The 18,452-nt window shown below is 37.2% G+C and overlaps 1 protein-coding gene across 2 annotated transcripts in view; it reads right to left on the bottom strand.

Moving 5' to 3' along the window:
* The window catches only part of OPHN1 (oligophrenin 1), a 385,226-nt gene that overhangs the window by 149,033 nt on the left and 217,741 nt on the right, over positions 1 to 18,452 (bottom strand). For both annotated transcript variants that reach the window (XM_060183179.1, XM_060183178.1), the window contains exon 19: positions 7,907 to 8,066. In XM_060183179.1, the coding sequence (XP_060039162.1) occupies positions 7,907 to 8,066 (160 nt within the window). The remainder of the gene's footprint in view (positions 1 to 7,906; positions 8,067 to 18,452) is intronic.

The following is an 18,452-nucleotide window of genomic DNA, read 5'->3' as shown; positions in this document are numbered from 1 at the left end:
ATATGTCAGATGTAAACATAGATAAGAAAATTATGCAAGCAAAAATGAATTTCATAATCAATGAAATGAAGACAACTATGGAGGAAATGGCTATCAGAATTAGGGAAACAACAGATGAGACCCTCAAGGAAAATACTAGCTACCTCTAATTAGAGAACTGAAAGCTGAAATAGCTGAACTGAAGAAAGAAGCTTAGGGAAGAGAAGGCAGACTAACAGAAGCAGAAAACAGAATTATCCAGACAGAGGATGAGCTAGAGAAAACTAAGAAAGAGGTAAAAGAGCACAAAAAGAGATTAAGAGACACTGAAAACAACAGACATATGGGATGATCTCAAAAGAAGTAACATTCATATCATAGATCTACCAGAGGAAAAAAGAGAGGAAGGGGAAGTAAATATCCTAGAGGATATTATAGAAGAAAACTTCCCAGACCTGAACAATAGAAGGGACATTAAGATTCAAAAGACACAGAGAGTCCCAAACAGAATCACCCAGACCTGAAGACACCAAGACACATCATAGTTACAAAGAAAATAAGTAAGGATAAAGAAAGGACCCTAAAGGCTGCAAGAGAAAAACAAAAAGTCACATACAGGGGAAAACTCATAAAACTATCATCAGACTTCTCCACTCAAACTCTAGTAGCCAGAAGAGAATGGCAAAATATCTATTGAGCCATGAATGAAAAACGGTTTCAACCAAGGATAATATATCCTGCTAGACTTTCATTCAAACTAGATGGAGGGATCTTCTTATTACACAGACAATAGTTAAAGGAGGCAACCATCACCAAGCCTGCCCTGTAAGAGGATCTATAAGACCTCTTATAAACAACAACATCGCTGTCATACTTAGAATATATCAGAGCAAATAAAATATTGTTGAATAATGGCACTATGATACATTAAATCTATAATATCAGTAAATGTCAGTCACTTAAACTCACCCATCAAATGGCAAGAATCCCATATGACCCAACAAGATAAACACAGACTTAAAGTATAATGATGGAAAAATATCATACAGGCTAATGGACTACAAAAAAAGGCAGGAACAGCCATTCTCATCTCTGACACAATAGATTTTAAATTAAATAAAGTAATAAAAGATAGGCAAGGTCATTACATAATGATTAGAGGATCAATCAGCCAAGAAGACTTAACAATTATTAACATCTATGCACCCAATGAGGGACCACCTAAATACATCAAGCACCTACTCAAAGAACTTCAAAAATACATCAATAGTAATACAATAATAGTGAAAGACTTTAACACACCACTCACACACTTAGACAGATCAACAAAGCAAAGAATCAACAAAGAAAGAACAGAAATGAATGAAGAAATGGATAGACTAGACCTACTGGACATTTTCAGAGTTTTTCCCCTAAAAAAAATGTAATACACATTCCTTTTAAATCCACACAACATATACTCAAGAACAGACCATATGTTAGGCCACAAAGACAACATCAACAAATTCAAGAGAATTGAAATCATCCCAAGTATCTTCTCAGAACACAGTGCAGTAAAGCTAAAATTTATCAACAAACAGAAAATTACTAGAAGACAGAATTTGGAAAGTAAACAACATACTGCTTAAGAACCACTGGATCAGAGAGACACTCAAGCAAGGAATTCCAATATTCCTGGAAACAAATGAAAATGAAGATGCAACCTATCAAAATATTTGGGATACAGCTAAAGCAGTATTGAGAGGGAAACTCATAGCCATACAATCACATATTAAAGAATCACATATTAAAGAACAAGAAAAAGCTCAAATTAACAACCTTACAGGACTCAGAGGAAGAGGAACAAAAGAACCCTAAAGCAACCAGAAATCACTAAAATTAGAGCAGAAATGAACAACATCGAAAATAAGAGAACCATACAAAAGATCAATGAAGCCAAATGTAGGTTCTTTGAAAAATTAAACAACATTGACAAATCCCTAGCCAGACTCACCAAACAAAAAAGAGAGAAGACTCAAATTAATAGAATTGCAAACGATAGAGGAGGTATCACATGTGACACCACAGAAATCCAGAAAATCTTGTGAGACTTCTATGAAAAACTATACGCCACCAAGCTAGAAAATCTGGAAGAAATGGAACAATTCCGAGAAACATATGCCCTTCCAAAACTGAACCAAAAAGAACTACAAAACCTAAATGCACCAATCACAGACAATGAAATTGAAACAGTTATTAAGAAACTCCCCCACAACAACAGTCCTAGACCAGATGGCTTCACAAACAAATTCTACAAAGCCTTCAGGAAACAGTTAATACCCATACTTCTAAAGCTTTTCCATAAGATTGAAGAAACAGGAACACTCCCTTCCACGTTCTATGAAGCCAACATTATCCTGATATCAAAAGCAGATAGGGACACAACAAAAGAGGAAAACTACAGAACAATATCTCTGATGAACATAGATGCCAAATTATTAAACAAGATATTGTTTATCATGACCAAATGGGATTTATCCCAGGAATGCAAGGCTGATTCAACATAAATAAGTCAATATCATTCACCACATCCATAAAAGCAAAGCCAAAAACCACATGAATATCTCAATAGATGCAGAGAAAGCCTTTGACAAAAATCCAACACCCATTCATGCTCAAAACTACAAAAAATGGGAATAGACGGGAAGTTGCTCAAGGTAGTGGAGTCCATATAGAGAAAACCTAAATAGCCATATAGAGAAAACCTAAATAGCCATATAGAGAAAACCTAAATAGCCATATAGAGAAAACCTAAATAGCCAAAATAATATGCAATGGACAGAAGCTGAAAGCATTTCCCCTCATATTGGGGACTAAACAGGGCTGTGCACTATCACCTTTACTCTTCAACATAGTATTGGAAGTTCTTGCCATAGCAATCATGCAAGAGAAAGAAATCAAAGGAATAGAGATTGGAAGGGAAGAAGTCAAGCTCTCACTATTTGCAGATGATATGATAGTATACACAGAAAAAAACTAAAGAATCCAGCAGAAAACTACTGGAGGTTATTAGGCAATATAGCCAGGTGTCAGGCTAGAAAATCAATGTACAAAAATCTCCCAAGAATAAAAGTCCTAGAGCAGATGGCTTTACAAATGAATTCTACAAAACCTTCAAAGAAGAACAATATCTCTACTTTTAAAAGACTTCCATATAGATTCATAAACAAATTCTACAAAACTTTCAGGAAACAATACTTTTACTTCTAAAGCTCTTCTACAAGATTGAGGAAACAAGAATATTCCCTTCCACCTTCTATGAAGCCAACATCACCCTGATAACAAAAGCAGATAGGGACACAACTAAAAGGGGAAAACTACAAACAAATGTCTCTGATGACAAAATATTAAACAAGATTTTGGCCAACCGGAGACAGCCATATATCAAATATATATCAAAAAGATTGTTCGCCACGACCAAGTGGGATTTATCTCAGGAATTCAAGGCTGGTTCAACATATGTAAGTCAATCAATGTCATTCACCACATCAATAAAAGCAAAACAAAATACTACAAGATGATCTCAATAGATGCAGAGAAAGCCTTTGACAAAATCCAACACCCATTCATGTTCAAAACTCTACAAAAATGGGAATAGATGGAAAATTCCTCAAGATAGTGGAGTCCACATATAGCAAACCTACAGCCAAAATAATATGCAATGGACAGAAGCTGAAAGTATTCCCCCTCAGATCTAGAATATACAGGGTGTGCACTATCACCATTACTCTTCAACATAGTATTGGAAGTTCTTGCCATCACAATAAGGCAAGAGAAGGAAATCAAAGGAATACAGATTGGAAGGGAAGAAGTCAAGCTCTCACTATTTGAAGATGATATGATAGCATACATATAAAAGTCTAAAGTATCCAGCAGAAAAATATTGGAAGTTATTAAGCAAAAAAACCTGATTGAATGTCTCAAACTTTTTAAAGCACAGACTTTTTAATGCATAGGCTGAGTCTTTGATATGTTGACTCTTTCAAAAGCCAAGACCAGGGAAAACAGAAGCAACCTTTGTATATAGCAAAACTATATACAAATAATATGAAAGGACATAAATTATGGTGATGTTGGGTATTATACTGCAAATCCTAACAAAGGGACTTTTCAAAGTTAACCCAATTACCAAATAATGTGATTAAAACAATAACTATCATCTTTTTGAACCCTAAGACAGCAGGAACCTCACATTTCCACTATAGAGCCTATATTTCCCCCAGTCCTGGAACCTCTAGGGTGGGGCGCACTTTCCTGCATGGTTCTCTCAATTCATACCAATAATACTGTATCCCTGATCCCAACCTAATCAATGCAACGAGTACCATCTCAACATGCTTCACTTCAGACTGTGTCCAGAGACTTCAGGTGTAGAATGACAACCCTTCAGCTTTATTACTCGGGTGAGACCTTTCCTTTCATAGTATTCTCTAATTCCATTCCAGGCAGTTCACTTCCTAACAAAGTCCCAAAACCTAGATATAGACTAGGTCCCGTGAGATAGAGCCTATGTTCACAAGTATACATAAACTAGGGCAAAATATATACCTGAAAGCAAAAGTACACAATAGTCTGCAGTGACTACCCCCTAACATTTCATCTACAGTATTCCAGCCTTTATCCATGATTATACAACAATTTATTTGGCTTTGTATGTTATCTCTCTTTTCAGCCACCAGGTTCCAGATGCTACTGTGATGCCAACCAGACTTCCCTGGACAGACAACCCCACCAATGTGTCCTGGAGCTCTGCTTCCCCAGAGCTCCACCCTACCAGGGAAAGAGAGAGGAAGGCTGGAAGTATGGAGAGACCAGTCAAAGCCCATGATCAGCGGGGAGGCAATTAAAGAAGTCAGACCTCCCACAATTACCTTGGGTCCATAGTCCCAGAGAGAAAAAGAATAGAAAAGCTATCAGGGGAGGGGAGTTGATACGGAGAGCTGGTGATGGGAATTATGTGAAGTTGTACCCCTCTTATCCTATGGTTTTGTTAATATCTCCTTTTTTAAATAAATAAAGTCTTCCAGAATGTTGAAGACACTGGATTATTTCCTCCCAGCTTCAATGAAGCCAATATCATTTTCATACCAAAAGCAGGCAGGGACACAACAAAAAAAGAAAACTACAAATATCTCTGATGAACATAGATGCTAAAATATTGAACAAAATTCTAGCCAACCGGATACAGCAGTATATTAAGAAGATTGTTCATCATGACCAAGTGCGGTTTATCCAGGGTGCAAGGTTGGTTTAATATACTCAAATCAATCAATGTGATCCACCATATCAATAAACGCAAGACCAAAAAGCACATGGTCATATCAATAGATGCAGAGAAAGCCTTTGACAAAATCCAACATCCCTTTATGATCAAAATTAGAAGAAGTTGAAATTCAGAAATCCTCATGTTCATTGGCTACCACTTTCATATCCCTCCCCCATTCTCTAAGAGTTGATGGAAAAAAGAGTTGACAGAGTCGAAGGAAAAACTGTAATATAGATCATAAAGTCTCTCCAACCCACAAATAGATTCAAACTTGGGAAAAAAAAGAGAACAAGAGCAGAAAGATATAAAGGGGTAATGTTGAAAATAGAGGTGGGAGGGAAGCAGTACACGTGCACATGTGTAAAAAAAAAAATGTTGCTTTACAAGATTTCAATTATCACAGAAATACAATTTCATACTTCCTGAAGATAGGGTATCAGTAGATGGTAACCTTCTACAATATTTAATTGTCTTCCACCACAGAAAAACCAAATTTCAAACCACGGTAGTACCCTCTTCTGCATCCTCCCTATTGAGTCCTTTGACCCACTAAAATAGACCAAAGATTTTTTAATAGTTTTTATCTGTATTTTTCTTAGCTCTGTTTCATAATAATCACCTATGAGTGATATCTTATGGTATTCATCCACCTTCTGGCTTATTTCATTTATTACAATTTTCCCGTTCTGCATCTGTTATAGCAAAGTGAATATTCTATTATTTCTTACAGCTGAGTTGTAATCCAGTGTGTGTGTGTGTGTGTGTGTGTGTGTGTGTGTGTGTGTGTGTAGAGTCTACACCCTTAGCTACTCATCTGTTGTTGGATACTTTGGATATTAAAATTAATGCTGTCAAGAACATAGGTATACACAGATCTTGTTGGATAACTTTTTGTGTTCTTAATGAACATGCAAAGTAGAGAAATTTCCAGATCATATGGTAGACACAATTTAATATTTTGTGGACTCTCCATACTTTCTTCTACATAGAGTGAGCCCATTTACACCTCCACAATTGGTGCAGAAAAAGTCCTTTCCTCCCACATCCTTGTCTGTTCTTGTTGTCTGTTCTTGTTGTACTATTTACTGAATGACATTCTCACAGGTGTGAAGTGGTATTTAAATGTTGTCTTGATTTATGATCCTCTGGTAATCAGTGACTTACAGTATTTTTAAGTTTATAAATTACTTAATAGTGATTTAAAAAATTATATGATTTCAGGGGTATAATGGCACATCCACAAATGATACATGTAAATCAGCACAATCTCCATATATTTTTGCCACAGCCTCCATCAAAGTTTTGTAAGACTATCACCCACTTTGTATAATCACCATAGTTATCACAAAGACCAACAGGCAGGGTGGTGATCATTTTTTTGCAAGGTTGTTCACTTTACCTATCATAGTCTGCATATGAGCAAAACCATTCAGTAATTGTCCTTTACCTCTTATTTCATTTTCACAATTACCTCCAGTTCCATCTATTATGCTCAAAATAATAGAATATTGTCTTTTTATTGCAGATTCATGTTCCATTGAATTCCATAAATTCATTATCTAGTCATCTTTGAGCATTTAGATTGCTTTAATATGTTGGTTATTGCAAATAATGTAGCTCTGAACACAGGAGTGCAAACATTCAAATTATTGCACTTGTATCTGCATTTCTCTGAAAATTAGTGTCACTGTGCATTTTTCATTTGCCTGGTGATATTGTCATATTGTCTTCAGTGAAGATTAAATTTAAAAGACTGCCACATCTATTTTCATGAGCAGGTTTTTGCTGTTGCTGAGTTGTTTTTTTTTTTAGCTCTGTGTAATTTTAGTTACTGGCTCTTTATTTGATACACAGAAATTAAATAAAATCTCTTATATAATAGGATATTATTTATTTATGGTAACAGTTAATCTGTTGTGCAGACATTTTCCAATTTGATATAATCCTGTCACTTTGGACATGTTCTAATTTACTTAAATTTGGACTCAAGACTGAAGACATTTCTGAACTAGACGTCTTGGAATGTCCTGCTGATGTGTATTGTTTGTTTCCTTTTTTGTTCTTTCCAATCTAATATACAAGCCTTTGATCTATTATATATATATATATACACACACACACACATATACTAGTGACTTAATATTGATTTACAAAATTATAAGATAAAACCTTTCCCACCACCAGAGTTCATATGTGTCCCCATTTCCTCCATTGGCCCAGGTCACATGGCTAGCCAATCTTTCCTCTTTGCTTATTTTGCAGCCACAGTTTTTAATATACCTAAATAAATCCATGTAAAAGTAAACTCCCATTTTGAAACCAAAAGAAGGGTATAAGCAGTGAATATATATGATACTATTTTATGTGAACACACATACATGCACACACATGTGTATGCTTTACTATTTTACCTACTTTATACCTAATAGAAAAATACACTCAGGAAATATTACTGAATGGCTGAACTTCACAAAGACAGAAATGTTGGTAAATATCATTGTGCCACAATGTAATTTAATTTCATCACTAACTTGTGTTAACAATGGAGAAACAACTCTAAAAGTTGGCCAGAAGAAAGTATTATATGTTTGTATGAGTAATCATAAGGTTAGGATCACATACCTTAAGGAAGTGCTCAATTAGGATTTCCACCACAATGTTTTGAAATTTGATGTTCATCATGGCAGCCACTGTATCCTCCTGAGCTCTCATCAGAGTAGGTCCAAAGATCACTCCCATATTGGAGGGACTCATAAGATTCTCTTTGCTGTGCTCACACACACTACCAAAAAAGATATAAATTTATTAATAAGATTTGCTTTGGACCCTTTTGTAACCATGACTGTATCAGATACTTTAGGGAGTAAGAAAATGAAAAAGAAAAAGGAAAGTAAAGGCCCCAAACACATAAAAGGTGAAAGTAATACAAAACAACTAATAAAGATTATAAAATAGTAAATAATGACAAAAGTGAAATATATCTCATGCAACACTATAGGATTAAGAGCATAGGGATGGTGCATAGAGAATATTTGAAAAAAATAAGAGAGAAATAAGATGGCATTTCATGTAAAAAGAACATCTATAAATAATTTATAAATAATGAAGTAGCATTAGTTACCTGGTAGAAAACCCATATCACCATGCATAATGAACGAGATTCAAGGCCCTGGCTCCCACCTGCAGTGGGGAAGCTCCAGAGGTGATGGAACAGTGCTGCAGGGGTTTCTCTTTATCTCTCCTTCTCTATATCCCCCTTCACTCTTAATTTCTCTCTGTCTATCAAAAACAAAAGAGGAAGGAAAAAGAAAAAAATGGCCACTGGAAGTGGTAGATTTATTGTGCCCTCATGGAGCCCTAGTGATAACTCTCGTGGCAATAGAGAAAAAATATAACAAAGTACATAGATAAAGTGCCTGTCAGTATCAATAGTAGAGAAAGTAGTCCATTACCCACTGATCTCTCTTCAGAAAAGCAAAATACTTGAGAATAGAGCCATTTTTATTAGCCCCTTTTCATTGCCCTCATTTTACAGATGAAAACAGATTTTCAAAGAAGGAAAGGGATATGTTTGAAGCTACAATAAACCTGATTAAATTAAGACCCTTAATTCCAAATTTTCTGATCTCTAATAATTCTTCGTCCATAAATTCTCTTAAGATGCTTATCTCTTAAAATAACAGTATTCCTCTCTTTAAAGTAGCATCTTGAGGCCTTCTATAATTTACTTTCTTCCTTTCTTGAGGACTGTATACAAGTAATTGTATTATACATAATGATATTATACATATAATATTTATATATTATATAAAAACACACTTAAATGAGTCTTTCTTAAACTGTTCTTGTCTATCATTTTACTGAAACATCTTCTATTCATTTCTTCCTCCACTTTCATACATTAAAATTGTCTCATATTTCTATGGCTTGTGTTTTTGGATCTGTTTTACTGTATATCACCTTGTTGAAAGTTAAAGTGTTCTTTCTTTCTTCTTTCTACCTACCATTCTTCCTTCCTTCCTTCCTTCCTTCCTCCCTCCTTTCCCCCCCCCCCTCTCTCTCTCTCTCTTTCTCTCTCTTTCTTTTCTTTCTTTCACTGTTAATCTTGCAAGGCAGAACTCTGGTAATGGCAAACTCCTTATCTTTATTCCCAATATACAGCTTACATTCTAAAACTGCCCTATGGTTATATCTCAACATTGCTACTCATTAGCTGTACAGCACTGCATGTCAGTAATCTAACATCACTGTGTTTAGCATTCCTACTTGCAAAAACAGTATCATGTCAGAGAGTTGTTTAATATATATATCTAAGTGGCTTTAGCATGGTGTCCTAAAAAGATTCCAATGTAAGTGTCAATTGTTATTACTGTCTCTCCAGGAGTCTCCATATATAAGCCCTGACTATCTCTAATACTTGGTGTACTAAACTATATAAAAATATTTTAGTTCTACCATGTTGTTTCAGACTTATATTATCTTTGCTACCACGATTCCCTCTGCTTATAATGTCTCTTTCCTTGTAGTTCTAAAGAATATATATTTATCCTTTAAGATGAACTTTAGGTGACATTTCCATCAGGGCTATTACAGCCTGCTGTTCCCAACCTGACTGACACATTTCTGAAGGAGAACATTTTGGGATTTTCCATGTTTTTTTTTTTAAATTAATTTATTTGTAAAATAAAAGACAGAAAATATTGACAGGACCATAGAATAAGAGGGGTGACATTCCACACATTTCCCACCACCAGAGTTCCATATTCCATCCCCTCCGTTGGAAGCTATCCTATTCCTTTTATATATATATAGGTGGAAGGTCTGGCTTCTGTAATTGCTTTCCCACTCAACATGGGCATTGACAACTCTATCCATATTCCCAGCCTGTCTCTCTCTTTCCCTAGTAGGGTGGGGCTCTGGGGAAGAAGAGCTCAGGGACATATAGGTGGGGTTGTCTATCCAGGGAAGTCTGGTTGGCATCCTGCTAGCATCTGCAACCTGGTGGCTGAAAAGAGAGTTAACATACAAGGCCAACATTTTTTTTGATCAATCATGAACTTAAAGGCTGGAACAGTACAGATGAAGAGTTGGAGGGTCCTCCATTTTGTAGATAGCTAGTAGAAATATTTTAGTTATATTCCAAAGGGCCTAGATTTTTTTGCCCTGAATCTGAAATCTGCTAAACAGGTGGATTCAAGTTATTGTCTGGGGAGATGTTACTAGAAAAGGAACAGAAAGCTGGATCAGGGAAGAGAGTTGCTCCCTAATATGGGAAAGGGGTACAAATATTGTTGAATGTAAACCCCATCTATTTGATTTGGTGTGGGGCCCATATTCAGCTTAGGAGCCTATGTGACTTCTGCATCCCTGTAGATCTGAGCTCACATTCTGTGGTCATGAGTACAATGGTAGAGAATGTTCCATCCTCCGAAGGGAAGATGGGCAAACATACTCTACGCTACACATAAGGAAGATGGGTCCTGATATTGGGGCAGCTTTCCTTATTCTCTTTCTCTCTGGAAGCATGGACCTAGGGTCATTATGGGGTACAAGAGGTGGGAGGTCTGGTTTCTGTAATTGTTTCTCTGATGGTCATGGGCATTGATAGGTTGATCCATACTCGCAGCCTGTCCTTGTATTTCACTATTGGGCAGGGCTTTGAAGAGATGGGGTTCCAGGGTACATTGGTGAGGTCGTCTGTCTGGGCAAGTCAGGTTGACATCATGTTAGTATCTGCAACTTGGTGTTTGGAACTTGTATTCCTTTGCTTCCTACTTTCTTGTGGGACTCGATACATTAGTTCTTGTAAGCTGGGGTTAATTGTGGCAAATTCCTTTAGTTCTTGAATATTTAAGAAAACCTTTAAGGGAGTTGGGCAGTAACGTAGTAGGTTAAGTGCACATGGCACAAGCACAAGGACTGTTTAGGATCCCGGTTCAAGCCCCCGGCTCCCCAGCTGCAGGCGAGTCACTTCATAGGTGATGAAGCAGGCTGCAGTTGTTTCTGTCTCTCTTCGTCTCTATCTCCCCCTTCTCTCTCAGTTTCTCTCTGTCTCTATCCAATAACAAATAAATAAATAAATAAGTATTTTAAAAAAGCAAACCTTTATTTATCCCTCATATTTGAAGGATAATTTTGCAGGATACAATATTCGCTGCAGGAATTCCCTCTCCTTTAGAACTTTGAATATGGCATTCCACTCTCTCCTTTCCTCTAGAGTTTGTAAAGAGAAATCTGATGAAAGTCATCAATCTGCCTTTGTATGCAACTTCTTTCCTTTCCCTAGCAGCTAGCAAAATTTTTTCTTGACTTTTGATAATTTTACAATAATGTGCCTTGGCACTGGTCTTTTTATATTTATAAATCTGGGTGATTGTTCTGCCTCTTGGATGAGAATGTTCTGATGGTTTCCTAAGTGAGGGAACTTCTCAGCTAAAATTTGCTCTGAAAATGGACTCTAGGTCTTTGGTCTTGTCCTCCTCTTTAGATATACTTATCACTCTTATATTCGACCTTTTGTTGGAGTCTGCAATTTCACAGAGAGTTGCTTCAGTCTTCCTAAACCATTCCTCTCCCTCATTTGAATTGAAGGAGTGGGCTGGCCAAATCATCTAGATTGGAGATGATTTCTTTAGAATGTGTGATCTACTACCTAAACCTTATACCTGGGCATGGATTGCAGTTAGGGTGTCTTCTACTCCCTGGAGTTTTGAGTGAAGTTCTTCTTTCAAGATTTGAAGATTCGTAATGATCTCTGTTATAAGCTCCTCTTTCCTGTGTTTTAATTCCATAGTAACATGCTCTTTTAATTATTGCTTCATTTCTTGGAGAATCCTCATACTGAGCTCTGTGTAGTAGGTCTCTGAGAGTCTCTCTAACTGTAATTCCTTATATTTTTCTCTGTTTCATTTCTGTCTGGCTGATACAGCATAGTTGGCTGTTTAGTTCTGTTTCTCTACTTGCGCATTTTTGTGCTGGCTATTGATGGCCAGCAGATGGTGTTATTGTGATTTCTAGGTTTCTCTGGTTTGTATAATCTGTACCTGGGACAGGGTGGGAAGAAGAAGCTACAAAGAACGACAACAACAATAATAAATACAACAATAAAAAACAACAAGGGCAACAAAAGGGAATAAATAAATAAAATAAATATTTAAAAAAAAAACGCAGTGGGTTAAGCGCAGGTGGCGCAAAGCACAAGGACCGGCATAAGGATCCCGGTTCGAACCCCGGCTCCCCACCTGCAGGGGAGTCGCTTCACAGGCGGTGAAGCAGGTCTGCAGGTGTCTGTCTTTCTCTCCCCCTCTGTCTTCCCCTCCTCTCTCCATTTCTCTCTGTCCTATCCAACAACGACAACAACAATAATAACTACAACAATAAAAAACAACAAGGGCAACAAAAGGGAATAAATAAATAAAATAAATATAAAAAAATAAAATAAATAAATAAAAAAGAAGAAGCTACAAAGATTGAAAGATTGAAAGAAGAACTTCAAGCAAAGTTTACTAAGCAGTTAGGAAGCATGAAAGAAATTTTTAAACAGAAATGCAAGGATTGAAAGACACATTTAGTGCCGTTCAAACACAGGTAGAAAGCATAGGATACAGTCTCACATATTCAGAAGAAAGAATTTACAATCTAGAAGATACAATTAGTCCACTGTTTCAATTCCAAAATGAGGGAGAGGAAAGGTTTAAAAAGAATGAAGCTACTCTGTAAAATTGAAGACTCCGTAGGAAGGTCAAATATATGAGTTATAGGGATATCTGAGGAGGCTGACCAGGTCAAAGTTCCAGAGATAATTTTCAGAGAAATTTTAGATGAAAATTTCCCTCACCTAGGAAATCCTCAGAACACACCTATTTTGGAGCCAGACCACTTACACTTACCCAGGTTGGTAAATCAAGGCACATTATTGTAAAATCATCCAAAAACAACGACAATGAAAAAAGTTTGCAAGCTGTTAAGAAAAGGAAAGAAGTTACATACAAAGGCAGAACTATCAGACTCTTATCAGATTTTTCTCCACAAACCCTAGAATTAAGAAGAGAGTGGAATTACATATTCAAGGCAATAAAGGAGAGGGAATTCCAGAGGATAATACAGCAAAATTATCCTTCAACTATGAGGAAGAATTAAAGGTTTTCTAAAATTTTGAAAAACTAAATTAATTTCCCACAATCAGCCTCACCTTGGAAGAAATACTGGAGTACTACAGAAAAGGAGGAAGCAAAGGAACACATGCTCTCAGTGACAGCAGTAGACTAGAAACAAGAACAGAATAAAATAAGAAAGAACAAGCAAATAGGGGAGGGAATTAAAAGACAAAGAAGCCCTATCAAATGTTTGCTAATCAAGATAAACTTAAAAAAAAAGACTTGTCTGATGTATGGCATGTGAAGATCTTCTCCCATTCTGTGAGGGGTCTCTCTGTTTGTTTAATAGTTTCTTTGGATGTGCAGAAGCTTTTCAATTTGATGTAGTCCCATTGGTTTGTTTCTGCTTTAGTCTTTCTTGCAATGGGGTTTATTTCATCAAAGATGTCCTTGAGGTGTAGGTCGGAAAGTGTTTTACCAATGTTTTCCTCTAAGTATTTGATTGTTTCTGGTCTAACATCCAGGTCTTTGATCCATTTGGCGTTGAGCTTTGTTTCTGCTGAGATAAAGTGGTTCAATTTCATTCTTCTGCATGTTACAACCCAGTTTTCCCAGCACCATTTATTGAAGAGAGCCTCCTTCTTCCATTTAATACTTTGGCCCCCCCTTATCAAAGATTAGATGTCCATAGGTGTGGGGGTTTAGTTCTGGGCTTTCAATTCTGTTCCACTGGTCTCTGTACTTATTTTGGTTCCAGTACCATGCTGTTTTGATGATGATGGCTTTATAATATAGTTTGAGATCTGGGAGTGTGTTGCCTCCATTTATGTTTCTTTTCCTCAAGATGGTTTTGGCAATTCTAGGTGTTTTCACATTCCAGATAAATTATTGTAGTGTTTGTTCTATTCTCTTAAAGAAGCTTGGTGGAACTTTGATGGGTATTGCATTAAATTTGTATATGGCTCAGGGGAGAATATTCATTTTGATGATATTAATTCTTCCAATCCATGAGCATGGGATATTTTCCATTTCTTGGTATCAGTTTCTATTTCCTTGAGTAGCGACTCATAGTTTTCACTATACAAGTCTTTCACTTCTTTATTCCTAGGTATTTTATTGATTTTGCTGAATCAGTAAATGGGAGTGATTTCTGGAATCTTCTTCCTCAGATTTAGTATTTGCATAAATAAATGCCACTGATTTTTTGTACATTGATTTTGTAGCCTGACACCTTGCTATATTGCCTAATAACTTCCAGTAGTTTTCTGCTGGATTCTTTAGGCTTTTCTATGTATATTATCATATCATCTGCAAATAGTGAGAGCTTGACTTCTTCCCTTCCAACCTTTATTCCTTCGATTTCTTTCTCTTGCCTGATTGCTATGGCAAGAACTTCCAATACTATTTTGAAGAGAATTGGTAAAAGTGGACAGCCCTGTCTAGTCCACTAGTCTGAGGGGGAATGCTTTCAGATTCTGTCCATTGAGTATGATGTTGGCTGTAGGTTTGCTATATATGGATTCCATTATCTTGAGGAATTTCCCATCTATTCCCATTTTTTGTAGGGTTTTGAGCATGAATGGGTGTTGGATTTTGACAAAGGCTTTCTCTGCATCTATTGAGATAATCATGTGGTTTTTGGCTTTGCTTTTATTGATGTGGTGAATGACATTGATTGTCTTATGGATGTTGAACCAGCCTTGCATTCCTGGGATGAATCCCAAAAAATATATAAAGAGCTCAGTAAACTTAGTAACAAAAAAACAAATGACCCCATCCAAAAATGGGCAGAGGATATGAACAAAACATTCACCTCAGAGGAGATCCAAAAGGCTAACAAACATATGAAAAACTGATCTAGGTCACTGATTGTCAGAGAAACGCAAATTAAGACAACACTGAGATACCACCTCACTCCTATAAGAATGGCATACATCAAAAAGAACAGCAGCAACAAATGCTGGAGAGGCTCTGGGGAAAGAGGAACCCTTTTGCATTGCTGGTGGGAATATAAATTGGTCCAACCTCTCTGGAGAGCAGTCTGGAAAACTCTCAGAAGGCTAGACATGGACCTTCCATAGGATCCAGTAATTCCTCTCCTGGGGTTATATCCCAAGGACTCCATAACACCCAACCAAAAAGAGGTGTGTACTCCTATGTTCACAGCAGCACAATTCATAATAGCTAAAACCTGGAAGCAACCCAAGTGCCCAACAACAGATGAGTGGCTGAGAAAGCTGTGGTATATATACACAATGGAATACTATGCAGCTATCAAGAACAATGAACCCACCTTCTCTGACCCATCTTGGACAGAGCTAGAAGGAATTATGTTAAGTGACCTAAGTCAGAAAGATAAAAATGAGTATGGGATGATCCCACTCATCAACAGAAGTTGAGAAAGAAGATCTGAAAGGGAAACTAAAACTAGGATCTGACTAAATTGAAAGTAGGGCACCAAAGTAAAAACCCTGTGGTGAGGGGTAGAGATGCAGCTTCCTGGGCCAATGGTGTTTGGGGGTGGGTGGGTGGGATGGGACACAGTCTTTTGGTGGTGGGAATGGTGTTTATGTACACTCCTACTAAAGTGTAGTCATATAAATTACTAGTTAATTAATATGAGAGGGGGAAAGTTAATTGTATGTCTCGAAGTTTTTAAAACACAGACTGAGTCTTTTTAATATATAGGCTGTGTATTTGATATGCGGACTCTCTCAAAAGCCTAGCCCAAGTAGATCAGAAGCAACCAATGGCACAGCTATATACAAGATACTGGGTACTATACAGGAAACCCTAACAAAAGGACTTTTCAAAGTTAACCCAATTACCAAATAATGTGATGATAACAATAACTATCCATTGTCTATTTGAACCCTAAGACAGCAGGAACCTCACATCTCCACTATAGAGCCTATATTTCCCCCTGCCTGAAACCTTAGCATAGGGCCCACTTTCCCGCATGCCTCTCCCAATCCATATCAAATAATATTGCATCTGCCAATCGCAACCTAATCAATGCAATGACTGCCACCTCAATATGCTTCAACTCAGACTGTGTCCAGAGACTTCACCTGTGGAGTGACAACCCTTCAGCTTCATTACTCGGGTGAGACCTTTCCTTTCATAGTATTCTCTAATTCCGTCCCAGGTGGTTCACTTTCTAACAAAGTCCCAAAACCTAGATATAGACCAGGTCCCCTGAGACAGAGCTTATGTTCACACATATCAATAAACTAGGGAAAAATATATACCTGAAAGCAGAAGTACACCAGAGTTTGCAGTGAGTAGCCCCCAACACTTCCTCCTCACTATTTCATCCTTTGGGTCCATGATTGCTCAACAATTTGTTTGGCTTTGTATGTTAACTCTCTTTTCAGTCACCAGGTTCCAGATGCCATCAGGATGCCGGCCAGGCTTCCCTGGATTGAAGACCCAACCAATGCGTCCTGGAGCTCCGCTTCCCCAGAGCCCCAACCTACTAGGGAAAGAGAGAGGCTGACTGGGAGTATGGACCGACCAGTCAACGTCCATGTTCAGCGGGGAAGCAATTACAGAAGCCGGACCTTCTACCTTCTGCAACCCACAATGACCCTGGGTCCATACTCCCAGAGAGATAGAGAATGGGAAAGCTATCAGGGGAGGGTTTGGGATATGGAGATTGGGTGGTGGGAATTGTGTGGAGTTGTACCCCTCCTACCCTAAGGTTTTGTTAATTTATCCTTTCTTAAATAAAAAATAAATAAAAAAAGACTTTTCCAGATACATAGTGCTTCTTATTACACACATGGTATCTGCAAAATAAAACAGGAAACAAGATTGAGAGAAAGCACAAAAAACATCAGTAAGGAATTCAACACAGAAACTCATCCACATAAAAGGTCAGGTAGAAACAAATGGGCAAAGACTCAACAGTTTAAAATAAACTAAAAACAAAAATCAGAATGGACATCAGTAAACCACATATGTCAATAATCACCCTAAATGTGAATGGTCTAAATTAATTTGTCAAAAGACTCAAACTAGCTAAATGGATTAAAGTATAGGATCCATCCATTATATGTCTTCAGAAAACACACATCCAAAGAAAAGACAAATAGAAACTGAATATAAGAAGTTGCAGCAACATGTTCCAAGCTAATAAATCACAAAAAAGGGCATGGACAGCTATTCTATTTTCTGATAAAGTAGACTTTCAGGCAAAGAAAGTAATCAAAGATAGAGAAGGACACTACATAATGAGTAAAGGATCGATCCAACAAAAAGATATAAATCACTAATTAATACGAGTGGGGACAATTGATTGTATGTCTCAAACTTTTTAAAACACAGACTGAGTCTTTTTAATACATAGGCTGAGTCTTTGATATGCTGACTCTCTCAAAAGTCTAGACCAGGTAGAACAGAAGCAATCGGTAGTGCAGCTATATACAAGATGCCGGGTATTATACAGCCAACCCTAACAAAGGGACTTTTCAAAGTTAACGCAATTACCAAATAATGTGATGTTAACAATAACTATCCATTGTCTTCTTGAACCCTAAGACAGCAAGCAGGAAACTCACATTTCCACTATGGAGCTTATATTTCCCCCAGTTCTAGAAACTTAGGGTGAGGCCCACTTTCCTGCATGCTTCTCCCAACTCATATCAAATAATTTTGCATCTACCAATTGCAACCTAATCAACGCAACGAGTGCCACCGCAGCATGCTTCACTTCAGACTGTGTCCAGAGACTTCAAGTGTGGAATGACAACCCTCAGCTTCATCACTCGGGTGAGACCTTTCCTTTCATAGTATCCTCTAATTCCATTCCAGGTGGTCCACTTCCTAATAAAGTCCCCAAAACTAGATATAGACCAGGTCCCCTGAGACAGAGCATATGTTCATACATATCCATAAACTAGGGAAAAATATATACATGAAATCAGAAGTACACAATAGTCTTCAGTTATTACCCCCCCAGCACTTCATCTGCACTATTTCAGCCTTTAGGTCCATGATTGTTCAACAATTTGTTTGGCTTTGTATGTTAACTCTCTTTTCAGCCACCAGGTTCTGGATGCCAGCATGAT

The sequence above is a fragment of the Erinaceus europaeus genome, chromosome X (genome assembly GCF_950295315.1).
Source record: "Erinaceus europaeus chromosome X, mEriEur2.1, whole genome shotgun sequence".
NCBI lineage: Eukaryota > Metazoa > Chordata > Mammalia > Eulipotyphla > Erinaceidae > Erinaceus > Erinaceus europaeus.
The sequence above is the reverse complement of the archived record's forward strand: the minus strand, read 5'-3'. Positions and strand labels throughout refer to the sequence as shown.